Source organism: Delphinapterus leucas, chromosome 2 (genome assembly GCF_059928025.1).
Source record: "Delphinapterus leucas isolate spDelLeu-1000000601 "Yukka" chromosome 2, BTC_Dleu_Yukka2, whole genome shotgun sequence".
NCBI lineage: Eukaryota > Metazoa > Chordata > Mammalia > Artiodactyla > Monodontidae > Delphinapterus > Delphinapterus leucas.
In genome coordinates this window covers 61,931,402-61,958,497 of record NC_143130.1, presented here as the reverse complement: position 1 = coordinate 61,958,497, position 27,096 = coordinate 61,931,402, and the positions used below count along the sequence as shown (strand labels likewise).

The window sequence follows — 27,096 nt, the reverse complement described above, 5'->3', positions numbered from 1 at the left end:
AGGGAGTCTGGGAAAAAGTCTGGAACTCCCTAAGAGTCAAGAGACCATTGTTTTGGGGTGTTCAGAGCACCGCCTAAATGAGCTTGAGAGATGGTCACGAGCCACGGCTATCAGTGTGGACACCAGAGGCGGGCATGAAACGCTAAGGCTGCTGCTGTAGCCACCAAGAATCCTGTGTGCAAGCACAGGTCACTATCCACATCTCCCCTCCCGGGAGCCAGTGCAGCCCGCCACTGCCAGGGTCCCGTGATCCAGGGACAACTTCTCCGGAAGAACACATGGCATGCCCCAGGCTGTTGCAATGTCACGCCGGCCTCTGCGGCCACAGGCTCACCTTGCATTCCGTACCCCTCCCTCCCCCCGGCCTGAGTAAGCCAGAGCCCCCTAATCAGCCATTCCTTTAACCCCCTCCTGTCTGGGCGAAGAACAGATGCCAGAGGGCGACCTACATGCAGAGGCAGGGCCAAATCCAAAGCTGAACCCCAGGAGCTGTGCGAACAAAGAAGAGAAAGGGAAATTTCTCCATGCAGGCTCAGGAGCAGCAGACTAAATCTCCACTATCAACTTGATGTACCCTGCATCTGTGGAATACCTGAATACACAACGAATCATCCCAAAATTGAGGCAGTGGACTTTGGGAGCAACTGTAGACTTGGGATTTGCTGTATGTGACAGACTAGTAACTGATTTTTATGTTTATCTTAGTATAGTTTTTAGCACTTGTTATCACTGGTGGATTTGTTTACTGGTTTGGTTGCTCTCTTTTTTTTTATTACTTTTTATATTTTTTTTATTTTAATAACTTTATTTTAATTTTAAAATTTTTCTTTCATTTTTTTCTCCCCTCTCTTCTGAGCCGTGTGGCTGACAGGGTCTTGGTGCTCCGGCCGGGTGTCAGGACTGAGCCTCTGAGGTGGGAGAGCCAAGTTCAGGACATTGGATCACCAGAGACCTCCCGGCCCCACGTTATATCAATCAGTGAGAGCTCTCCCATATATCTCCATCTCAATACTAAGATCCAGCTCCACTCAATGACCAGCGAGCTCCAGTGCTGGACATCCCATGCCAAACGACTAGCAAGACAGGAACAAAACCCCACCCATTAGCGGAGAGGCTGCCTAAAATCATAATAAGTTCACAGACGCCCCAAAACACACCACTGGATGTGGCCCTGCCCACCAGAAAGACAAGATCCAGCCTCATCCACCAGAACACAGGCACCAGTCCCCTCCAACAGGAAGCCTACACAACCCACTGGACAAACCTTACCCACTGGGGGCAGACACCAAAAACAACAGGAACTACAAACGTGCAGCCTTCAAAAAGGAGACCCCAAACACAGTAAGTTAAGCAAAATGAGAAGATAGAGAAATAAGCAGCAGATGAAGGAGCAAAGTAAAAACCCACCAGACCAAACAAATGAAGAGGAAATAGGCAGTCTACCTGAAAAAGAATTCAGAGTAATGATAGTAAAGATGATCCAAAATCTTGGAAACAGAATGGAGAAAATACAAGAAACATTCAACAAGGACCTAGAAGAACTAAAGAGCAAAAAAGCAATGATGAACAACACAATAAATGAAATTAAAAATTCTCTAGAACAAATCAGTAGCAGAATAATGGAGGCAGAAGAACAGATAAGTGAACTGGAAGATAAAATAGTGGAAATAACTACTGCAGAGCAGAATAAAGAATGAAAAGAATTGTGGACAGTCTCAGAGACCTCTGGGACAACATTAAACGCACCAACATTCGAATTATACGGGTCCCAGAAGAAGAAGAGAAAAAAGAAAAGGATTGAGAAAATACTTGAAGAGATTATAGTTGAAAACTTCCCTAATATGGGAAATGAAATAGTCAATCAAGTCCAGGAAGCACAGAGAGTCCCATACAGGATAAATCCAAGGAGAAACATGCCAAGACACATAGTAATCAAACTATCAAAAATTAAACACAAAGAAAAAATATTAAAAGCAGCAAGGGAAAAACAACAAATAACATACAAGGGAATCCCCATAAGATTAACAGCTGATCTTTCAGCAGAAACTCTGCAAGCCAGAAGGCAGCGGCAGAACATATTTAAAGTGATGAAAGGGAAGAACCTAAAACCAAGATTACCCTACACACCAAGGATCTCATTCAGATTTGATGGAGAAATTAAAACCTTTACATACAAGCAAAAGCTAAGAGAATTCAGCACCACCAAACCAGCTTTACAACAAATGCTAAAGGAACTTCTCTAGCCAGGAAACACAAGAGAAGGAAAAGACCTACAAAAACAAACCCAAAACAATTAAGAAAATGGTAATAGGAACATACATATTGATAACTACCTTAAATGTAAATGGATTAAATGCTCCAACCAAGAGACATAGACTGGCTGAATGGATACAAAAACAAGACCCATATATATGCTGTCTACAAGAGACCCACTTCAGACTTAGAGACACATACAAACTGAAGTGAGGGGATGGAAAAAGATATTCCATGCAAATGGAAATCAAAAGAAAGCTCCAGTAGCAACTCTCATATCAGACAAAATAGACATTAAAATAAAGACTATTACAAGAGACAAAGAAGGACACTACATAATGATCAAAGGATCAATCCAAGAAGAAGATATAACAATTGTACATATTTATGCACCCAACATAGGAGCCCCTCAATTCATAAGGCAAATGCTAACAGCCATAAAAGGGGAAATCGACAGTAACACAATCACAGTGGGGGACTTTAACACCCCACTTTAACCACTGGACAGATCATCCAAAATGAAAATAAATAAGGAAACACAAGCTTTGAATGACACATTAAACAAGGTGGACTTAATTGATATTTATAGGACATTCCATCCAAAACCAAGAGAATACAATTTCTTCTCAAGTGCTCAAGGGACATTCTTCCAGGATAGATCATGTCTTGGGTCACAAGTCAAGCCTCGGTAAATTTAAGAAAATTGAAATCGCATCAAGTATCCTTTCTGACCACAACACTATGAGACTAGATATCAATTACAGGAAAAATTCGGCAAAAAATACAACCACATGGAAGCTAAATAATACGCTACTAAATAACCAAGAGATCACTGAAGAAATCAAAGAGGAAATCAAAAAATACTTAGAAACAAATGACAATGAAAACACGACAACCCAAAACATATGGGGTGCAGCAAAAGCAGTTCTAAGAGGCAAGTTTATAGCAATACAATCCTACCTCAAGAAACAAGAAAAATCTCAAATAAAGAACCTAATCTTACACCTAAAGCAATTAGAGAAAGAAGAACAAAAAACCCCCACAAAGTTAGCAGAAGGAAGAAGTCATAAAAATCAGATCAGAAATAAATGAAAAAGAAATGAAGGAAATGATACCAAAGATCAATAAAACTAAAAGCTGGTTCTTTGAGGAGATAAATAAAATTGATAAAACATTAGCAACAGTCATCAAGAAAAAAAGGCAGAAGACTCAAATCAACAGTATTAGAAATGAAAAAGGAGATGTAACAACTGACAGTGCAGAAATACAAAGGATCATGAGAGATTACTACAAGCAACTATATGCCAATAAAATGGACAACCTGGAAGAAATGGATAAATTCTTAGAAAAGCAAAACCTTCTGAGACTGAACCAGGAAGAAATAGAAAATATAAACAGACCAATCACAAGCAACGAAATTGAAACTGTGATTAAAAATATTCCAACAGGTGCTTCCCTAGTGGCGCAGTGGTTGAGAGTCCGCCTGCTGATGCAGGGGACACGGGTTCATGTCCCGGTCCAGGAAGATCCCATATGCCATGGAGTGGCTGGGCCCATGAGCCATGGCCGCTGAGCCTGCGCATCCGGAGCCTGTGCTCTGCAATGGGAGAGGCCACAACAGTGAGAGGCCTGCGTACCGAAAAAAAATAAACACCTTCCAACAAACAAAAGCCCAGGACCAGATGGCTTCACAAGCTATCAAACAATCCTATCAAACATTTAGAGAAGAGCTAACACCTATCATTCTCAAACTCTTCCAAAATATAGCAGAGGGAGGAACACTCTCAAACGCATTCTACAAGGACACCATCACCCTGATACCAAAACCAGACAGAGATGTCACGAAAAAAGAAAACTACAGGCTATATCAGTGATGAACATAGATGCAAAAATCCTCAACAAAATACTAGCAAACAGAATCCAACAGCACATTAAAAGGATCATACACCATGATCAAGTGAGGTTTATTCCAGGAATGCAAGGATTCCTCAATATACGCAAATCAATCAATGTCATACACCATACTAACAAACTGAAGGATAAAAACCATATGATCATCTCAATAAATGCAGAAAAAGCTTTCGACAAAATTCAACACCCATTTATGATAAAAACCCACCAGAAAGCAGGCAAAGAGGGAATGTACCTCAACATAATAAAGGCCATATATGAAAACCCCACAGTCAACATCGTTCCCAATGGTGAAAAAATGAAACCACTTCCACTAAGATCAGGAACACGACAAGGTTGCCCACCCTCACCACTATTATTCAACATAGTTTTGGAAGTTTTAGCCACAGCAATCAGAGAAGAAAAAGACATAAGAGGAATCCAATTCAGAAAAGAAGTAGAACTGTCACTGTTTGCAGATGACATACTATACATAGAGAATCCCAAAGATGCTACCAGAAAACTACTAGAGCTAATCAATGAATTTGGTAGAGTAGCAGGATCCAAAATTAATGCACAGAAATCTCTTGCATTCCTATACACTAATGATGAAAAATCTGAAAGAGAAATTAAGGAAACACTCCCATTTACCACTGCAACAAAAAGAATAAAATATCTAGGAATAAACCTACCTAGGGAGACAAAAGACCTGTATGCCGAAAACTTTAAGACACTGACAAAAGAAATTAAAGGTGAGACAAACAGATGGAGAGATATACAATGTTCTTGGATTGGAAGAATCAACATTGTGAAAATGACTATACTACCCAAAGCAATCTACAGATTCAATGCAACCCCTGTGAAACTACCAATGGCATTTTCCAGAGAACTAGAACGAAAAATTTCACAATTTGTATGGAAACACAAAAGACCCTGAATAGCCAAAGCAATCTTGAGAAAGAAAAACAGAGCTGGAGGAATCAGGATCCTGGACTTCAGACTGTACTACAAAGCTACAGTAACCAAGACAGTATGGTACTGGCACAAAAACAGAAATATAGATCAATGGAACAGGATAGAAAGCCCAGAGATAAACCCACGCACATATGGTCACCTTATCTTTGATAAAGGAGGCAAGAATATACAATGGAGAAAAGACAGCCTCTTCAATAAGTGGTGCTGGAAAAACTGGGAAAGCTACATGTAAAAGAATGAAATTAGAATATTCCCTCACACCGTATACAAAAATAAACTCAAAATGGATTAAAGACCTAAATATAAGGTCAGACACTATAAAACTCTTAGAGGAAAACATAGGCAGAACACTCTATGACATAAATCACAGCAAGATCCTTTTTGACCCACCTCCTAGAGAAATGGAAAGAAAAACAAAAATAAACAAATGGGACCTAATGAAACTTCAAAGTTTTTTCACAGCAAAAGAAACCATATACACGACCAAAAGACAACCCTCAGAATGGGAGAAAATATTTGCAAATGAAGCAACTGTCAAAGGATTAATCTCCAAAATTTATAAGCAGCTCATGCAGCTCAATAACAAAAAAACAACCAGCCCAATCCAAAAATGGGCAGAAGACCTAAATAGACATTTCTCCAAAGAAGATATACAGACTGCCAACAAACACATGAAAGAATGCTCCACGTCATTAATCATTAGAGAAATGCAAATCAAAACTACAATGAGATATCATCTCACACCAGTCAGAATGGCCATCATCAAAAAATCTAGAAACAATAAATGCTGGAGAGGGTGTGGAGAAAAGGGAACACTCTTGCACTGCTGGTGGGAATGTGAATTGATACATCCAGTATGGAGAAAAGTATGGAGGTTCCTTAAAAAAACTACAAATAGAACTACCATATGACCCAGCAATCCCACTACTGGGCATATACCCTGAGAAAACCATAATTCACAAATAGTCATGTACCAAAATGTTCATTGCAGCTCTATTTACAATAGCCAGGACATGGAAGCAACCTAAGTGTCCATCATCGGATGAATGGATAAAGAAGACGTGGCACATATATACAATGGAATATTACTCAGCCATAAAAAGAAACGAAATTGAGCTGTTTGTAATGAGGTGGATGGTCCTAGAATCTGTCATACAGAGTGAAGTAAGTCAGAAAGAGAAAGACAAATACCGTATGCTAACACATATATATGGAATTTAAGAAAAAAAAATGTCACGAAGAACCTAGGGGTAAGACAGGAATAAAGACACAGACCTACTAGAGAATGGACTTGAGGATATGGCGAGGAGGAAGGGTAAGCTGTGACAAAGTGAGAGAGTGGCATGGACATATATACACTACCAAACGTAAAATAGATAGCTAGTGGGAAGAAGCTGCATAGCACAGGGAGATCAGTTCGGTGCTTTGTGACCACCTAGAGGGGTGGGATAGGGAGGGTGGGAGGGAGACGTAAGAGGGAGGGGATATGAGGATATATGTATACATATAGCTGATTCACTTTGTTATAAAGCAGAAACTAACACACCATTGTAAAGCAATTTTACTCTAATAAAGATATTAAAAAATAAAATAGAAAATAAAAACAGAACAAAACTAAAAAGAAACAGATACAGAGGACTGATTGGTGGTTCCCAGAGGCAGGGGCTGGGGTGTGGGTGAAATGGGTGGGTGAAAGAGGTCAAAAGGTACAAACTTCTGGTTATAAAGTAAATGTCATGGGGATATGATACAGCCTGGTCACTATAGTTAATATTGTATTTTATGTTTGAAAGTTGCTAAGAGAATAAATCTTAAAAGTTCTCATGACAAGAAATAAAATTCTGTAACTATGTATAGTGATGGATGTTAACTAGGGTTATTGTGACTCTGCAGTATATACAAATATCGAATTATTACCTAGTATACCTGAAACTAATGTCAATTATATATGTCAATTATACCTCACTGAAAGAAAAAAAGCATTAAGAATTTCAAGAGTGACAGCAGAGCATCGAACCAAATGTGAGGCCCTTGGTGACTGTATGGGTCACCCCACCATAAAGCCAGACCTGCTCAGAGAGTTTAAGTAACTTGTTCAAGGCCAAGTTGAGATTCAAACCCAGCCCTGAGTCTTAAACCCACGTCCTTCCCTCAGTACCACCCACACCAGCTCTGCCCTGTCAGCTGTCTCGCTGCCCAGTTCTAGTTCTATAGCTCTGGGGCTCCCCGGCGTCCCCAGGGGCCCCCATCAGGCACACACATCAGGAGGCCAGTGATGGCAGAAACCCCGGCTTGCCTCCATTGGCACACAGGCCCCTCCTCTCCCAAGGTTAAACACTGGTGCCAGCTCTGCGGGCCTGGTGCACCTCTGGGGGAGTTTCTCTGAGCGCTGGTGCAGCACGGGGGGACGCCGAGGCTCACTGTGATATATGGTGAAAGCTGCGGCACTCCCACCAGGGGCTGTAATTCAGAAGTTATGGGTGAGCTTCAAGACTAATAAATTTGGGAGGGAAGTATTAATGACTACACAGGGGCACTGTGAACTTGGCAGGCCCCAAAGCCTGCAACTTTGCCGCCTGGGTTTTAAAAATGATTTGTGCTGGAGCAAGTTGAAACAGAAGCTGGTCGGCATTAGTCTGACTGTGACCTGCTGGCAACTGTTGAGACTGCAGGAGCCACTTCTGCCCGGGCTGAGGATGGCACTCCCGCCCTCCTGGGCTGCCATCCCCCACTGGAGCAAGGCCCTTGCCCAAGGGTCCTGAGACTTATCGCTGTTGTCTGCAGGTTAATCCCCAGATGGTCTGTGTACTAGTGTGATATGGTGAGCTTCAGGGCCCTCGCTGGCCTGAAGGTCATGGTGAGCAATGAACGTTGACCTTTCTCCGTCTCCAGCGTGGCCCAGAGCGCCCCTAGCTTGTCTAGCCGTAATTTCTAATGACGTGGAAATCCCTCCCTGGACACAGCTCCTGGTCAAAGAGAGATCAGCTGGGGTGCCCTGTCTCCCTGGCCCATCTGAGGCTGTGAATCATGCATGCCACTTGCTAGCCCCCCAGGCTTCTGCCCTCTGCCTCAGAGGCACTGCCTTTTCTATTGACAGCTCTGGGGGTTGGCCATCAAGTGGCAGACCAGGAATGCGCTATGCTCTACTGAGTGGGCTGGGGTAGGCAGGTGTGCATCTAGAGAGCTGGGAGGTAGGGGGTGTCACAGAGGAGATAAAGGAGAGCAGGGGTGGGATTCTAGGACTAGATGGGAAGGGCATTTGCAACTGCTCCCAGGGGTGCACGTTTGCCACCTCTATGGGAGGCCTGAGTGCCTCGTTCAGGCACACCTCTAGTTTCCGGGAGGGTCAGCACAGACCCCATAACACCCTAGCTGGCACATGCAGCCAGTCACTTTCTCCCTTCTTATTCTGTGTCCCTCCACTTCCTCCTGGAAGTTGCCCACTATGGGGACTGCAGAGAGAGGAGGAACAGGGTAGAGAGGGAGGCACTCAAAGCTTCACAGCACTAGAATGTGTGGGATTATTTTAAAGGCTTTGTTTGTTTGCAGACTCTCTGACCCCCGATCTTGACTCCCTGTGAATCCAAATGTGGCATCAGGTGTCCAGGGTCTGGAGGTCATTGGCTGGGGGATAGCAACGGGCCATGCTGTTATCTCAAGAGCTCAGTCTCCTGATGAGAGAGACAGAGAGGTGTTGCAGAATGTGTGGCTGTACTGGAGGTGCTCAGCTGTGCTCAGGTGTTTCAAGGTGGGCTCAGCTGAAGACAGAACAGCACCGGGCAGGCTCAAGCATCAGGTGAGCAGCTGCCATGGGCAGGGCAAGGAGGCTGACCACTAGGGAGAGCAAGGAAGCGGCTGCTCCCGCCCCCTCTGCTCCATCAGGAGGAAGGTCCTGTGATGGACCAGGAGACTGTAAACCTGCTCTTTGCATCCTTGGAAAGCAAGACAAAGTGGGCAACAGCTGCCACTGACTTCCAGGAGAACTTTCAAAAAGAAGATTCTTATATTCTTGTTATATTATATTCTTTTATTCTGGATTCCATAAGCACCAGCATGGGGAGCTGAAAGCCAGGAGTGGGGTTTTTGGAGTGGGCTATTGCCAGATGCCCCCGAGCTCCGAGAGAAAACCCAGGATTGCAGGACCCAAGGGAAACAAGTGATGTCCACAAGCCTTATTTTGTTCTTCGATCAGTTATGGGCTTGCAGATTACATTCCATGCAACAGACTTTAAGGGGAACCTGCTGAGGGCCAGGCGCAGTGGGCCCCGAAGGTAAAGTGTGGGAGCGACTTGGCATACTTGGGGCCTTGTGGGAGATTGTATAAGGTCTCAGGAGAAGGGCGTGGTGACGGGGAGCTCACTCTGGGACAGGTTTTAAGGATGTTTAAAGAAGTTTGGCAGGCAGGCCTGTCCTGCCAGTGAACAACGTGTGGAAAAGGCTCAGAGACTTACTACTGCGCAGAGCACTTCCCAAACGCAAAGATGTTTCACTCAGCTAGAGTGCAAGTGAAGACAGAGTGCAGACTGGAAGGAAATGAGATGGCGGGGGTCGGGGGAGTGGCCAGCCTGGGACAAGACCAGCAAGGGTCTTATATGCCACCTGTTATGAGTTGAATCATTGCGTCCTACCCCCCAAAGTCATATGTTGAAATCCTAACCCCCAGTACCTCAGACTGTGATCTCCTAATATGGAAATGTGATTGTTGCATATATAATTAGTTAAGATGAGGCTGGACTTCCCTGGTGGCAGAGTGGTTAAGAATCCGCCTGCTGGGCTTCCCTGGTGGCGCAATGATTGAGAATCTGCCTGCCGATGCAGGGGACACGGGTTCGAGCCCTGGTCTGGGAAGATCCCACATGCCGCGGAGCAACTAGGCCCGTGAGCCACAACTACTGAGCCTGCATGTCTGGAGCCTGTGCTCTGCAACAAGAGAGGCTGCGACAGTGAGAGGCCCACGCACCGCGATGAAGAGTGGCCCCTGCTCACTGCAACTAGAGAAAGCCCTCGCACAGAAATGAAGACGCAACACAGCCAAAAATAAATTAATTAATTTTTTAAAAAAAGAATCCACCTGCCAATGCAGGGGACACGGGTTCGAGCCCTGGTCCGGGAAGATCCCACATGCTGCGGAGCAACTAAGCCCGTGCGCTACAACTACTGAGCCTGCGCTCTAGAGCCCACAAGCCACAATTACTGAAGCCCGCACGCCTAGAGCCCATGCTCCGCAACAAAAGAAGCCACTGCAATGAGAAGCCCGTGCACCACAAGGAAGAGTAGCCCCTGCTCACCACAACTAGAGAAAGCCCGTGCGCAGCAACGAAGACCCAATGCAGCCAAAAATAAATAAATGTATTAAAAAAAAAAATGATGAGATCATACTGGAGTAGGATGGGCCCCAGACCCAACATGACTAAGGTCCTTATGAAAAGGGAAATTTGGACACAGACACACACTGAGGGAGAACACCATGTGAAGAGAAGGCAGAGGTCAGAGTGATGCTTCTACAAGCTAAGGAATGCCAAGGATTAGCAGCAAAGCACCAGAAGCTGGGGGAGAGGCCTGAAACAGATGCTCCCTCACAGCCCTCAGAAGGAACCAACCCTACCAAGACCTTAATCTCAGCCTTCCAGCCTCCAGAACTGTGAGACAGTAAACTTCTGTTGTTAAAGCCACCCAGTTTGCAGTACTTTGTTTCGGCAGCCCTAGGAGATACCAGCCAAGGTGTTAACTCAGGGAGCGACATGAAGGATTTATGAAAGATGACTGTGTGTGTGTAGGGGGGGGACAAAGGACTGAAGAGGGCATCTATGGGGGCAAAGCTGAGGTCAGGGAGCCAGCTGAGGTCCAGAGATAAGGAAGGCTGAACAATGCACATGGAAAAGGGGAATGTTTCACGATATATGTAGGCAGTAAAACCGGAAGGAACTGGTGACGAGTCAGGATCTACAAAGTCCTAGAAACCCGGAGTAAAGGCAGGAATCAAACAAGCTACAGCTAAACACAAATGAATGTCAAAATACACACAGGGGGTACAGAAAGTGCGCTGCCCAAGGATGGGCCACAGGGACACGGAGCTCGACAGAGCCATGTGGGCCTGGGTCACCTGTGAGCTCAGGCCAGGCAGCCATCACAAGGCTCAGGAGTTTTCTGGCCTTGTCACAGGGGTCTTGGGTCCAGAAAAAAGGCAGGGGTGGCCCCTCGACACTCTGCCCTGGTCTTGCAGCTCCCCAAGAACTGCGTGACTGAAACACTGGGATGCTCAGGGAGGGGCAGGACAGCAAGAACTTGGAGAGCTTGTCCCCTGAGGACTGGTTGTGGGAATGCAGGTGACAGTCTCTGGAGGAGAAAACACTCAGAGGCCAGTCTCCGAAAGGATATCTCAGCTGGGAGGGCACCCACCAGGCCTATATATAAAAGCTTCGTCCATGTGGGAGAGGTGGGTGCCGGGGGCGGACCTCAGCACAGCCTGAGGAAGAATTTTCTAACAGGCAGAGCCATCTGATGTTGGGTTGGCATGGGCTTCTCTGGGAGGTTCGGGGTACCTATTCTTAGAGGAAGGTAAAACTCTTGGCAGGTGTAATAGATGGGATTAACGTATCAGCTGAAGAGCTGGACTCAGAATTCCCTCCTACCCCCCAAATTCTACAGTTCTAAGGTTGGAAGTTCTCTCAAAAGATCATAATAGCAATCACCCCGCTCCCCAAAACCTGTTCACAGTGCCTTACAGCCTACAGAGCTTTCTCACATCCATCAGTTCCCCAGACTTCCTGTAAGGCAGACAGAGCTGGAGTGACGAGTCCACTCTGCAGAAGGGAACACGGAAGCCCCAAGTCACAGAGCCGGGGAGTGGCAGAGTCTGGAGCTCTGGCTTCCTGCTGCCCAACCTGCCCAGCCCTGCTGGCTGCCGCTGCCCTGGCAAGGAGCACACAGCATGCCAAGGCAAAGCGGGCCCCAGATCAAGCTGGAGTTTAGGATCCCACAGCCTCGGTTCCAAGCCCAGCACCTCCACTTCTTTTGTGTGACCCCATGAAATTCTCTCGACCTCTTTGGGTCTGAGTTTCCTCCTCCGTATGAGAGAAAGGAGGTGTGAGGACGAAATGAAATCACACTGTAAAAAGCTTCTCTTGGAGGTGTCTGATGAATCTTAGTTCCCTTACCTTTAGGTAAAAAATGGGGACCCAAAAATGTATTCTGAATTATTAGGGGACATCGATACTTTAAAAAAATATCTTGGTAAAGTGAAGAAATCCCTTAACCATCATTTTAGTGATAACATTTTCAGGTGCAAGTTGGGGCAGGGAGGACTCAGACATGAGCGTTCATGTTCAGGCTCCCAGGATTCCCCCGGGGCTCCAGCAAGACCACAGATCTCCCCCGCCGTGCCCCCTGAGCCGAGGCTGATTCCTGGCCTGAGCCCATGAGAACACAGTCTCTCCAAACCTCCCAAAGGCCCAGACCTGACACGGCTGCATCACCAGGTGAGGGTACTTTCACCCCCAATCACGAAATAATACCACCTGACATTTGCAGGACTACTTTGCAATTCTGGAAGCCACTTTCACCTGCTTCCTGGAGCCTCACAACAACCCTGTGGGGAAAGCTCAGCATTGTTCCCATTTGACAGCTGGTAAAACCAAGACCCAGAAAGGTTAATTCCCCTCTACAAGGTGACACAGCTGGTCTTCTACAGAGTATTCTGCCCTAGGGTATGGCCGGCACTCCCATTCCCACCAACATCACCTGCCCATCAATTTACTACCATCCCCAAAGCATAGGTTCTGGGGTGTTCTGGGCCCCAGGCCTGAACTTACTATCTGGGCCTTAGTGGGCTGGGCAGTCCAGTAGGAAAGTCCTAGGCATCTGGCCGGAAGCCTAGCTCTGCCATTTATTACTGAGGCACCTTTGGACAACTTTTCTGGGTCGCAGTTCCTTCATCCATAAAGTAGGAAAGTCAAGCCTCCTGCAGGCGGTTACCGCGAGGACTGGGGAAATAGTGCACGCAAAGCAGCCAGTGGCCCACAGGCATGAAATGAGTACACGCCACTGAGATCATGTAGAGGTCGGGTCAAGGGAGCTTACCTGAACGCTTTCTCCGAGGCTCAGAAAGGTGGTCCCGGGGGCACTGATCTGAGGGTCACCACCACCGCCACCGCCACAATCGTGGGCCGAGATGGGGGCACGGTCCTGCCAGGAGGCGTGCTCCAACTCCGGGAAGCTGTGCACAGAGCCCTAGGGCAGGGGTGGGGACGGGGCTCCCCACGACGGGACCGGGGAGGCCGCGGGCGGGCTCACCTTGCACGGGCTGCAGCTCCTCCACGACGCTCTCATCCGCGGTCTCCTCGGCCCACGTACCGGCCTCCACCACCTTGTAGCGGCTGCGCGGCTGGCTGAGCACGTGAGGGGCCTGCAGCGCCGCCTCGCGCTCGGCCGCCAGGTCTAAGTCCTGCTGCGCCAGGTGCGCCCGCAGCTGCCGGATCTCAAACTGCAAGAAAGAGCGGGGCGGTGGGTGGTGGGCTGCGGAGGGGCGGGGTGGGGGGGGGGGGCGTGGACCCGGCCCGAGCCCGACGTCTGGGCGCTTTGCTCTTGGGGGAGCGGGGAGGAATGGGCTGAGCATCCCAAGGCTGGAGGGGGCGTTCCTTACAAATCTCCCAACGACACTAGTCGCAAGAGTCTCTGACGTTTCTGGAGCCTTTTCCGAGTAATAAAAAACACGTTCCTGTGTCTCACCTCGGATACTGTGTAGTCTGGCCCCACAGTGAAGACAAGATGGCCGTGAGAGGAAACACAGCCGTGGTTTGCGGGAAGAGCATCGGAGGAAGAGGAGTCAGGGAACGGGATTCGTTCTGGTTACTTGCCTAAACGTGCCACCCAAGAGCCTTATTCTGGTGTCCCACACTGATGATTCGTGGAAGACGGGAAACCCCGCAATACTCAGGGTCAGTGTAACTAGCCAGTGGGAGCCCATTGTGGCTTACTGGGCTGCGCCTGACCCATCTGCCTTCCAGCAGCGCCCATATCCCCTCTTCTAGGAGGTGTTCCGAGGGCTGGCCAGACTACACTGGACTCTAGTTCCCACCCTGCGGCGTACTGCCATGTGTTCTCATCTGTAAAACAGGGGTTATCACCCCACAGAGCTCTCTGAGGACTTGAGGGCTTCATAAAGGCTTTGTAAAAAGCTGCACACATTTTTATTTTGGTTTCATTTGTTGTTGTTGCTGGGGAAGGCTGCCTAGAGAGGCTTCCAGATGCCTCTTGAGTCTGTGGCTGAGACGGCTGTTCACACTCGGGGGCCTCCCTGGGCCATCTGGGTGAAGGCAAAGTTTGGGTCTGACCCTGAAGGGCCTGGCCGTGGGCTCAGGAGGAAGGAGATCTTTCACTGCCACCTAGTGTTCCAAACACACATTGCATCGCTTTTGCATAACCCCACAACTTCCAGTCAAACCCCCAAAGGCCTGAAGCAGGGAGGCGGGTAGAGGAGTCCCAGGGAGTCCCCGGGCCTGGGCTCCCTACCTAGGAGATTACCTACTTGCCCATGATCCCAATCTCCAGCCCTGGCCCGTCCCTGCAATGTCAGATCAAATCTCCAACTGCCTACCTGACAGCAACACAGAATTGGGGCACAGGTGTCACAAACTCAACATAGTCTAAACAGGACTCTTCGCTCTATCCCCACACCTGCTCCTTAGGTGTTTTCATCTCATTTTAGCTGTATCCCCAAAAATGCAATCTCCTCCCTTGCTTCCGCACTTTCCCTTATCCTTGCCATCCAATCTGCCCTCAAGTCCAGCTCCCTAAGTGCTACCACAAGCCTGCCCACCTCCCTCCACCTCCACTGACAGCTCTCACCTGGATGACTGCAGCCCTACGGCCCTCTACCGTCCATTCGCCAACAGGGGTCAGAGGGATTCTCGTAAACCTAGATCAGATCATGTCACCCCCTTGTCCATAGACCTCGGGTGGGAGAAAACCCAAACTTTTACCCTTGGCTTACGTAACAGGTGCATGTTCTGGCTCTGCTTACCTGGTTCACTTCACCACATTCTTTCTCCCTTTACCTCCTGCTGTGACACAGGCCTTCTCGTCATTCCTTAAACACACTAAGTGTGTGTTGGTCTCAGGTCCCTTTCCCAGGGACCTCTGGTCCCATATCACACGGCTGGCTCCCCCTCTTGGAGGCCTTCCCCGACCCCTGACCTAAGGCAGCCACCCAGGCACTCCATCACATCACTCTGTTTGAATTCTCTACATTGCACTTAGCACCTTCTGGTATTTTTGTTTATTTTAATGTTTTATTATTTTTCTTTTGACAAAAGTGAAACACACAGTTGAAGCATTCACTAACACTAGGGTGGCCAGGCATCGGGGCAACTTCTCAATGTCAGTGTTTACAAATTTTGTCTCTGGGAACACTCAGGTTTTCCCAGAGTTCATCAGCCTCCTGCCAGAGGACACACCTCTGGCTGCCTCTGTGCTGGGAGCAGGGCAGAAAAATGGGGCAGAGGGTCCAGCCATTAGATGAAAGGACTTTCACCTAATCCTCATTTTCAGCCCTGAACCTCTCCCCAGGCCTCTGCCTCACCCAGTGCCCACCTGCAGAGCCCTCTGGTTCCATTTCTCCAGGGGACGAACCTCTTGCCTCTTGTATGATGGGGGAGTGTGCAGAACTTGGGAGGGGACGTGGAGGGTTCAAATATTATGTGTACAGACTTCTAGCCAACCCCTCTCCCCTGGGGTCAGCTTCACATTCACCCCGTTCCTCCCAAACTCTAAAGGGTACTGAGGGGGGAATTAGCCCATTTCCCTCACTATCCACCTCTTTAGACACTTTAGGTATAGATTCTCCACTCTGCTAAATCGCTCCCCGTTTCCCTAAATCCACTGAAATGTGTCCTCTTTGTCCTGATGGACAGGACTTAAAGAGAGTTTCTTAATTCTTATGTGTTTATGATTTTTTTCTTTACTATCATCTCAGTGGAGTTTGGGGAAGGAGATCAGATAAACACGTGTGGTCGGTCAGTTCAGCTGCAGTAGTGTGCTGGTATAGAAAAAAAGAGGCCTGATTTATAGTACATGCTAATCTCTGGTATAAATACTCCCACCATGGCCAATTGCAAACTACCAACATGATGTCATGCAGAATTGTGAAGAAATGTGCACAGCTGGCTCTCACGAGTCAGTGGGAGCTCCAGCACACCACTGCCACCCTCACCGCTCTGTAAGAGCAGGGATATAGAATATAATCTATATAAGAATAGAATATAGAATATAATCTCTGTAAGAGCAGGGATCTTGCCTGTTTTGTTGCTTGGTACACAGAAGGCACTCGGTAAATACTGCTGAATGAATCAATAAATCAATGTGTGAAACTAGTCAGCTTTGCCCAGCTTTTCTCTGCGGTTTCAGGCTGAGCCCTAACTCCAGCCACAAACTGGGCCCCAACCTTAACCCAAAGCTGAGGCAAAGCCTGAGCCCCAACACTGAGCCCCAAGCCTGGTCACACATTGAGTCCTGACCCAAGCCACACACTAAGACCACATCCTGATCACACACTGGGCCCTAACTCTGGTCTCAGACTAGGCTCAGACCTGGATCTCAACAACCCAGTACTCGAATGAGGCCACTGGTCTCAGAAAGTGAGAAAGCGAGACTAGCTTATTATAGAGTGGCCTTCTGTGCAGGGGGAGAGGGCTCAAGCCACCCTTCTTGCAGCAAGGTCTCAGATGTCACGTAGGGCCCATTAGGCAACCCTCCTTAGCTCTGCTGGGGCTGGGAGCCCCTCCTGCCCAGGCTGATCTGAACTTCCCATGGGCATACCCAGCCCACTTTCTCCAAGGCCGCTCATCAGGGCCGGCAGCCCTAGCTAATGGCCTCCTAGGCCACTCTGAACAGATGCATTATTGATAACTTGTAATTGATACAGAGCTGCCCATGAGTGTCCCACTGGAATTCAGGCCAGACGCCAGAGGCCATGGCTTGCCCAAGCCCACATGTGCAGACATAGGCATGTACACTGAAATAAGTTTTAGGCTAGAAATATGAACCCGAGTGTATGGTAGTTCCCCCATTCACTCCTTTATTCATTTATTCACTAAGAAGTCAGGTAAAGCATGGTGAGGGAAACGTTAAAATTCTGTTACGTGTATTGGAATGAAACTGCCTCTCCCAGCTTCATAGTGAGTCCTGGGTGGCCCCGGCGACAGGCACTGTCTGTGGCACTGCAGGGAACAAATGTCCCAGGAGAGTTCTAAGGGCTAGCTCTGGGTGACATTTGTGGCAGAAGAGGCACGGTGTGTCCGGGAGACAGAGACCGGGAGGTAAGAGGTGTTGGGGGAGGTCAGCAGGGGTCACACCAGGCAGAGCCTTGTAGCCATGGTAAGACATTTTAAGGACTTCAGCCCTTATTTAAAGAGAAACAATATACCACTGAAATCTTCTGAACAGAAGGGTGGAGGGGTGGAGGTGGAGGAGTGGTGATTCAGATGAGCATCTTGAGAGGACTGTGCTGACAGCTGAGCGGGGAATGAACTGGATGGGGGTAAGCCAGGGCGGACATGGGCATACCAGCTGGGAGGCTGCTGCAACAGTGCAGGCCAGGGATGACCAGAATTTGGACTAGGGTAGAGACAGTGGAGATGAAGATGAAGACTTTAGGAGGTAGAAGTGTCAGCATGGGCATGGATTGGAATGCGGGTGAGGGAGGAGGCAACCTGCTTTGGGGACATATTTTTACAAGCTTCACACCCAGAGGGCATGGGGTGGCTGGATGCTCTGATCCCTCACCCTGAGAAGGAATGGCTGACTCCTTACGGAGACACTGCAGATGGGTTAAATGGCTCTCAGCTCTGGTCACTGGCTGTGACAGCCCAGGGGACTGTCTGGATGTTCTAGCTGGGACCCTCAGAGCCTGGTTCCTGATTCCCATATGCTGAACATGGCCACATGTGCTTCTCCAGTTGATGAAGGGTTGTCAAGGGGTCCTAGGAGAGCAGGGCCTCTTTAGTCAGATGGGTGAACTGAGGCCCCGTGATGGGCAGGAGGCTTTTGTGCTGGGGGACAGTGTGGGGTAAAGGCTAGGACTACATGGTGCATCAGAGCAAAGTTGGGCCCAGAACCCATATCTCTGGCTTCCAGCCCCCCAGACCCTGTGTCAGGGAACTTGAAGCCTTAAGGGAGAGATGGAAGCGACCCAGCTCAAACAGAATATGGGGGAGCTTGATGGTAACGGGGGCCAGGAAAGAGCAGGAGGGCCCCCATGTGGGGAAAAAGCCAGGGCTGGAGGAGGAGCCTCAACTCTCGGCCCATCACCCCGCCCTCACTCTGACTTTGGTAAGTCTCCTTTCCTCTTTGGGCCTCAGTTTCACTGTGTGTTCAGTAAGGCTAACGGAGCAGCTGAATTCTGGTCTATAACAAGCTCTGGGACTCTAACTGGGAGGGAACAAACTGCAAGGGCCAGTTAATTCTTGGTGCTGTCTTCAGGGCCATCCCCTGCTCCTACGGAAATGCCTCACTGTCAGACAGCCAACTCTTTAGAGAAAGATAACATAACCCAGAGCCTCTAAAATGCATCAACAATGTGTAGCGTACAATAAGAATTACTATTCATGCAAACAAGCAGGAAAAAGGGATCGATTATCAAATCATAAAGCAGTTAGAGAAAAGTGTGGGAAAAGATGGACAAAATAGTTGTAGCATTTCAGTGGAGAAATAGAACCTAGAAAAAGAATCAAATGAAACTTTTAGGACCTTAATATACAATATTTGAAATTGAGCACTCAGTTGGATGGGTTTAACAGCAGACTGGACACAGTAGAAGACAGGGATGTTGAACTTGAGGATAGGTCTATAGAAAAATACTAAAAGTTACAGCCAGGGATTTCCCTGGTGGTGCAGTGGTTAAGAATCTGCCTGCCAATGCCAAGGACACGGGATCGATCCCTGGTCCGGGAATATCCCACATGCTGAGGAGCAACTAAGCCTGTGCGCCACAACTACTGAGCCTGCGCTCTAGAGCCCGTGCACCTAGAGCCCGTGCTCTGCAACAAGAGAAGCCACTGCGATGAGAAGCCCGCACAGCGCAACGAAGAGTAGCCCCAGCTCACCGCAACTAGAGAAAGCCCATGCACAGCAACGAAAACCCAACACAGCCAAAAGTAAAAATAAATTAATAAATTTATTAAAAAAAAAAAGTTACAGCCAGAAAAAGAAAAAAGAGAGAGAATGGGGGAACAAAATAGGGTATAAGGAAAAAGTGAGGCATGATCAGAAGGTCTAACATATGTAATTAGAGCTCCAGAAGGAGACTGATAGGATGGGACAGAAGCAATAAATAAATGATGGCCAAAAACTTTGCAAATCTAATGAAAACACCAACCCACAAATCCGAACCCTAAGGAGGATAAATACAAAAATCCCACACCTAGAAACCCTATAGTCAAACTGCTAAACACAGATAAGGAGAAACACCCATAGCGCTGAGGCTCTCCAGGTTCACGTGAGCCTGGGCCTCTGGGACAGAAAGTGCATGGTGGTTTTGAGGATAAAATGAAGCAAATTTTCCACTGACAAACTGGTCCAGTGGGGAAAAAAAGACCATCCTATGACTTGGGAAGAAGGAAAGTACAGTCACAGCCCTTCTTAATGCACATTATTAGCTAAGTATTTCTAATCAGATAACCTGACCAGATCTGCTGGGATCCACAGGGAAGCCCTCAGCGTGCATTACTGGAGTGAGTCAGGCCCCTTCCATTGGGCTGGGCTTTTAATGCATGCCCAGGCGGGGCCAGACCCCGGTGGGGGCGGGGGGGGGGGGCGGCGGGGCGGGCACACCCAGCCCATCTCTGCCTTTAATGGTCTGGTTTGTGAAGTACAACTGACAGGGCCTTGGCCTGATCGATGCACACTTTGGCCAGAAGCTCGATGGTATCTAATGCAATAGCAATAATTTTCTTCCATCCTATTAGCGCTGTCTGCACAGACTGCCCTGCCTTCAAACCCATCTGCTATTGGGATGGCATCCAATGTTTATTTCCATTAGTTTCGCCATTGTTGGTAACAATAAAACTCAGGAGACAGTTGCAAACTAATGATTTAGGAGCAGGGTGAAGCTGAATTCGACCTTGGCCCCTTTCCATCCACTGTGAAGATGACTGGTAGTTGGCCATAAATTTAAATTATGGCAAAAGGATAACATAAATTATTCCTCTGATGGCTAATTTTATCAGCTAAATAGGCTTGTCATTAAAGCTATCGGCTGTTTTACAAATCACTGCCCATGTTTAAAAAAAAAAAATTCACTTCCCACAGTGCGGATCTTGAATAATCCGGGTAACAAAGACTATTGTGCTGAGCTGGGGGCTTGTGGCCTCTGCAAGAAAAGAGGGGGCTCTCTGGAACAAGTCAGCATCTAGCGACACCCCCAGAGCCAGGATAGAACCCCTTTCCTGCTGCTCGTGACCTGCTGAAGGGGCTGCTGGCCCTCGAAGGACAGTGGAGTGGACACCGCCCCCCACCTGCCTCCAGCGGGAATGCCTATCGCTTAGGGTCCAGGTTATCGTCCTGTTTCTTCAGGAAACAGGCCAGGGAGACTTGCATCATCCAGGAAGGATTAATCATTGTGATGGTACCTCCTGCTAGTGGGAAGCGGGGAATGGAGGTAGAAACATCGTGAGCCTATTAGGTGACTGTGCAGGTGACTGTTTTCTCCTTGGGCACTCAGACTACTTTTGTCAGCATCTGGTGCCTCAGGTGTGACCGTGTAACTGAGTCCTCCCACGAAATGGGGGCAGAAACAATGTCACCGCTTTCAGGCCCAGCCAGTAAACATCTGTGCACAATTCTCTACCCTCCCTTTCTTCATCCCCTGGCTGAAGGGAGAAAACTCCAAACACTTAGAATAAGAAGGAGCCATGACACGGGAAGAGCCTGGAGGCCAGAGTGACTGTGTGGAACAGTGTCCCTTAACCCCCTCCCCAAAGTAATTGCATTGGGCTGCGGTGTGGGTGACAAACACGCTCCTCTTGTGTTCGGCCACTGAGATGTCTGGATTTGTTTAATGGAGCAGCTTGTGTTACTCATTCTAACAGTGACTTGTACGGATGCCCTATTTCTGGTGGAGGAAAATGGACACTGAACTCTGAGTTCCACCCCAGCCCTTCCTTCCATGACAAACAGTGAGACACTGGGCAGGCAGCAGCCTCTCGCAGACTCAGCCTTTCCATCTATAAAAGGATTAATAATACCCAGCCTGCCAACTTTGACCATCAAAGTCAAAATGAGCTAAAACACGTGGCAGCACATTTGTAAATGGTCACCATTATATAAATGATTTAGTATTATTTTTGTTCTCTCTCTTTTTTAACATTTACTGAGAGACTCCAGTGGGCCAGACTTTATATATTACTTGAATTAATCTGATATTCACAGCATCCTTGTGACATAAGCCTTGTTTCCTCCATTTTTCCAATGAGGATCCTGAGGTCCAGGGGTTAAGAGGGTTATTGGTGGAGCTGAGGTTAGAATCCCACTTGCTGATTCCCACGGTAAGAGGATGCTCTCCACCCTCCCAGCTGCCCCCGCACAGAACTCTTCTTTCAGAGACCACCGCCTGCCCCAGGTCTAAGGCTGACCTAAGGGGCTCACAGAGTTCCACTGGCCTCCTTGCTGGGCCTCAAGTCACCCTAGACTGAGCCCCATCTCCCTGGGTCTTTTGCCAGTGGTCTCAGGGTGGATGGTGCTGAGGAAGAAGAACTTAACTGGTCCCACAGGGCCCAGCAGGGAAGAGAAACAAACTTCGACCATGAGCTGAGTTGGATCATATTATTTTGGACCAAAAGTTGTTGCAAGGCTTATAGAGCAAAGAGCAAGTACAATGGGGACTTCAGAATATGTTTTGGAATCAGAGCAAGGTCCTGGGCAGGGATGTACTAAAACCTCAGAAGTGGTTTCTTAAAACAAGTTGGAAGAATATATCACTGCATTGATTTAACCACTGCATCTAAAATAGCTTTGATTTCTGAAGCAGTCAGTACAAAGAAAGAGACAAAAAGTTCACACCATCTCTCTGAAGGGCAGGAACTAGCACCCCACCTCTGGAATCCATCTGTGTACCAGAGAGATGAGTGCCTAAGAAAATTCTGGCTGGACGGGCAGAGAACAAAATCCAAATACAGAGCAAAATAAAAGTGAAAGGGCCTTCCAGTCGAAGGACTGTTGAATGCAGGGGTCTGAGGCGACCTGCTTCCACCACAGAAATGAGCCATCTGGAAGAAGGCTGCAGAAGGTCAGCCAGGGCTTGGGAAAGGTGAGACTGACCAACAGTGTCCCCCTCCCTCCCCCCGCCCCAACCCTGGCCCCTCTGGGCTCCTCTTTCCAGTAGGAGTCTGCTAAGGATGAGGTGAGCCAGTAGTCAGGAGAGATGAGGGAACGAGGGAAGTACTGAATCCTGTCTCCCTGTGAAGACCAGAAGGCCAGTGTGATCCGGGGGGAGGAAAGGATTAGAATGAGCTGTAAGAGACCCCTGTTCCATCCTAATCTCCTAACTGGCCTCAGATTCCTCCAACTGCCAAATCCAGGGGCCCCTCATCTATAACACAAGGGAGTTCTGGGGCACCTTGGGCGTGGCCTGTGGTAAGAATGAGATGCCATGTGGCACAGAAGATAAAATGTGCAAGATATTCATGCAAGAAGCTGGCAAAGCATGTCACCCAAGAGTCTCCACAGGGTCACAGTAAGAAGCAATTTAAGCTTTCTAAAAAAGCTAAGATGAATTTAAAAAGAGTCACTTTACAGCGGAGAGACCTGACAAACACTACGTCAGCGTCAACATCCACGGTGATGTCATAGTGACAGTATGTACCTTTGATATGATGGGATGAGAATGGCACGGGACCTCTGTCTCCCTCCCCAAAACCCAGAACTCCAATCTAATCACGAGAAAAGCATCAGTCAAATCCCAACAGAGAGACATCCTATAAAATACCTGACCAGAACTCCTCGAAACTGTCAAGGCCATCACAAACAAGGCAAGTCTGAGGAACTTTTATAGCCAAGAGGAGCCCAAGGAGACATGATGACTCAATGTCATGTGGTGTTCTGGATGGGATCCTGGAACAGATCAAGGACATTCGATAAAAACTAAGGAAATCTGAACAATATGTGGGCCTTGATAATAACATATCAATATTGGTTCATTAATTGTAACAAATGTATGATACTAATGTAAGATGTTAATAATGGGGGAAAGGGGTACAGGGTATATGGGAACTCTGTGCTATCATCACAATTTTCCTATAAATCTAAAACTGTTCTAAAAAATAAAGTTTATTTTTAAAAAGAGCTAAGATGAGTGAAGTGTTGGCAAACAGTTTTACAAATACATGCCAGGCAGAGAGCAAGGTGAACGCAAAGTGAGTGTTTTGTTTAAACTGAGATTCTACACACTTCATTGTAATTTTGGGTAAATTTCAATTTCTTAGGTAGCATATACAAATTCAGTTTGGAAATTGCTTCATTAAGCCCTAAGAATTCCTGCTGGCAGAGAGAGAGAGAGCGCATGAGTTTGTGACAAAGATGAACAGAATGACCTGGAATGGGGTTGGGGGAGGTGGGAGTGAGGGCAGCAGCAAGAGACTCTTTGGAAATGCTATTGAGAGAGCTGAGGGCAGCCAGGTTTGTGCCTGCAAGAGAAGAGTTGTCCTCAGGCAGTGGTTTAAAGACACCCTGGTGCACAGTCTAATCAATGTTTTCACCGAGCCCTGAGAAGTGACATGGGTATAAAAATGTCATAGAACATGATCCTTAGCAAGGTGGGCTGGGGAAGAGCACCCTTCACAGATAGGACGCCTGGATCTACTCCTGGCTCTAAAAGCCCTCTCTTAGCTCTGTGCTCTTGGGCAAGTCACCACTTCTCAATTTTCTTATCTGTAAAATGGGTGTACGTGGAGAAATGGGTGGTTAGTTCCCATAGAGTCACCATTTATCACGTGCCAGGCTTTAGGCTAAGCAATCACACAGCCATCCTTCAAGGATTGTATTATTATCCCCATTTTTCAGATTAGGAAAACCAAGGTCCACAGAGGTCCCCTTGGTGCCCAAAGCCACAAGTAGCCAAGCTGGCTTTGCACTCAGGTCTGTCCCTAACATCCTAACCATTCCAGGCACTATTCTCTCAAAGGGCCTAGCCATCCCTGGCATTCCACGAGCCAGCATTCACATTTCTTTAAGGGCATTTTTTGCTCAGTCAAGTCCCAAGCCTGGTCTTAAAATCCAGCTGAAAATGAGGTGTCTATTTGCTCCACCCTGTGGAGCGGGCACGGCTCTGGGAGAGCAGCGTTCGTGGTTTCTCTGCTGAACCCAGTGACCCAGCGTGTGGCTCTGGCCAGCCCCTCCCCCCTCCCTGGCAGCCTGCCATCTGGCCCTTTTTTGCTGTCTTAACTAAGATGACAGGCTTCAGGTGTTTTTTAAATTAAAATGGTTTGTTTCTGTTTATCTCTTTTCCAGATGTCACTACGTAGAGGGAATCTGTCTTTATTTATTGGCTCTTTCCTGTGCAGAATCCAAGGGAGTCTCCCTCTGGCCCAGATCCCTGGGAAGGAGGCCACATATAGAGGGTGACGTGAACCGGGACGGCAGGAAGGTGGGGTCCCAGGGGGCTCAGGACGGGGTCACAGTGGAAACCAGGAGGGGTGGCCTGCCATCAGCCACGCAGCACGTGGGCTGTTAACGTGGCCATGCATTTATGGAGGGCAGATGCGGCGCTGTGTCTGTGTCTTTCACGTGGCCAAATGCAACGAAGCAGAGCATTCATTTTCCTATTAGACAGCAGACTGAGAGCTGCCTGACCACGCTCTGGCCGGGTCCTAGACGACACTTGAGCTGTCCTCTCCCTGACCCCTCCACCTCCCTCTGCCCCAAGCCCAGGCCACATTCCCCTTGGTGGTTCTACCACCTCTACCGGGCTTCCCGTCTCCACTCCTGCCTCTCCCATCCGTCCTTCAAAGGCTTCCAGAAAGATGCACCAAAAACTCAAATCTGAGCAAATCCCCCCGGCCCTGCTTCTAACACTCCAGGCTTCTTCCCTCACAACTAGATGAAGCCCAAACTCCCTGGTCAGCCCTGCAGCCCTCCCCAAGCCTGCCTCCAAATCCCCGCACTCCCCGCCTCTGCTCACACCCTGAACAGCCTTGATTCCCCCAGCACAATGCCCACTCTCGTGTCTCACCTGTCCCCTCTACCTGGCGCCCTTCTCCAGGGGTCCATGGCTCAATGTCAGCGCCTCTGGAAACCCGTCCACCCCACCGCCCCCAGAGCCCCCGACGTGTCCTTGCTGAAGCATGCATTACACGGGACTGCTGCTGTCTATCGTGGGCCTGCTAAATGCCCCGAGTCACCCAGAGCCTCCTGAGGGCAGGGGCCTGTCCTGTGCACACTCCTGGCTGACCAGACGCACGGGTAAGCACGAAGCTGATGCCAACTGCTTCGGGACTGGAGCATCATTCTTCTCCCCAGCCTAGCACTCCGTGTAGACGGCCCCACTCCCGGGACCCCATGGACAATGTGCCCCTGGGGACTGTGTCCCCTGATGGCCCCTCCTGTCACTCATAAGCGTTTTGTGCTGAAGTGAAAGGCCGTGGTATTCCCCAAGTAGATAAAGAGATAAATGTTCCCGGACAGACATTCCAAGGGGATGACTTGGAAGACGTGGCCTGCGTGTTCCTGTGGGGTAATTCCACACACTCCCCACCCGCTCCAGCGCCTCCTCCAGCCACGAGAGCCTGGGGCTGGGGAGCCAGGAGACCCACACGTATGGGGTGCTGGGCTGGGGACAAACACGAGTTGGACGAAGCCCGCCCTAGGGGAGCATCCAGTTTAGAGGGAGAAGCAGCTCCGGGTGCGAACGAGCATGGCCCGCGGCAGTGAGTTCCCATGACCCCTGGAGGCTGACAGCGAGGGCTTCGGGGCTGGGGCCCATCCTCCCACACACGTTCCCACCACCTTGCGAGCTAGTCGCTCTGTGGCATTCCCACCCTGCACGGCTGGTACTAGAACATTCCCTGCACTTGAGGCTATGTTTCTACAGCGCTTTGCAGCCTTGCTGCAGGGCCCTGCTGTCCTCCGACCTCCTGAGCACCCCAGTCCCCTCCCCTAAACTCCTATAGAAGGGGCTGTCTGTCCCACTCACATGGGAGCGGTCCCCTCATCTTAGGGAGGAAAGAACTGAGGGCAAAGAAGTGTGTGACTTGGTTGAAGTCCGGGGGGAGGGAGCAGAGGATTGGGGGGCTGGACCTTGAGAGAAGCCTCTGGATTCCCAGACAGACCCTCTCCGAGCCCCGGTTGCCCGTCCCCCTGGCTCTGCCCAGCACAGCCTTGGAGGGCCCGTCCCTGTCTCTGAGTCTTTGCCAGGGTTCCTAGAGGGCAGAGGGCGCTGCTGAAGCCTCTCTAGTGTGTCTGGGGGTCCTGGGTGGCAACTGGCCCACAGCGGTGCCCAGCAACCTCTGTACACAGAATCCGACCCCTGCTTCATGAACCGCCGTGCCCAGAAGACCCTGATAACTGAGGGGATGACTCAGCCGGTTCAGGTTGGAGAGCTGACTGGTCACCACGGAGAGATGAAAAGAAGCCTGGCCTCAGAGCCAGGGCGGAGTCCGGGCCTGGCTGGGCTGGGCTGGGCATGAGTGACCTTAGAGATGCGTCTCCCCACTCTGGGCCTCAGGTTCCCATGTGTCTGTGAAGGGGCTGGAGGAGGTCGCTGACCGCAGGGCACCTGCAGCTCTGGCACCCTAGGGGACTTTAGAAACCACTAGGGTCCTCAGCCCTGGACGGAACTGGGCAGAACTGAGAGTGGCCACGTGTTACCCCTTGCTCCTGACAGATCTGCGTCAGTCTCTCCAGCTGCTCGTCCTGGATGACCTTGGCCTTCTCGTACTGCTGGATGACCATCTCCATCTCCACCTTCACAGGCAGGACGTAGGCTGGAAAACA

General features: G+C 48.9%; 1 protein-coding gene across 3 annotated transcripts in view; it reads right to left on the bottom strand.

The window, feature by feature from the left end:
* The window catches only part of TMEM266 (transmembrane protein 266), a 167,898-nt gene that overhangs the window by 42,617 nt on the left and 98,185 nt on the right, over nucleotides 1–27,096 (bottom strand). For all 3 annotated transcript variants that reach the window (XM_089906944.1, XM_022580133.3, XM_089906945.1), the window contains 2 exons: nucleotides 26,971–27,086; nucleotides 13,411–13,600 (listed from right to left, as the gene is read on the bottom strand). In XM_089906944.1, the coding sequence (XP_089763070.1) occupies nucleotides 13,411–13,600; nucleotides 26,971–27,086 (306 nt within the window). The remainder of the gene's footprint in view (nucleotides 1–13,410; nucleotides 13,601–26,970; nucleotides 27,087–27,096) is intronic.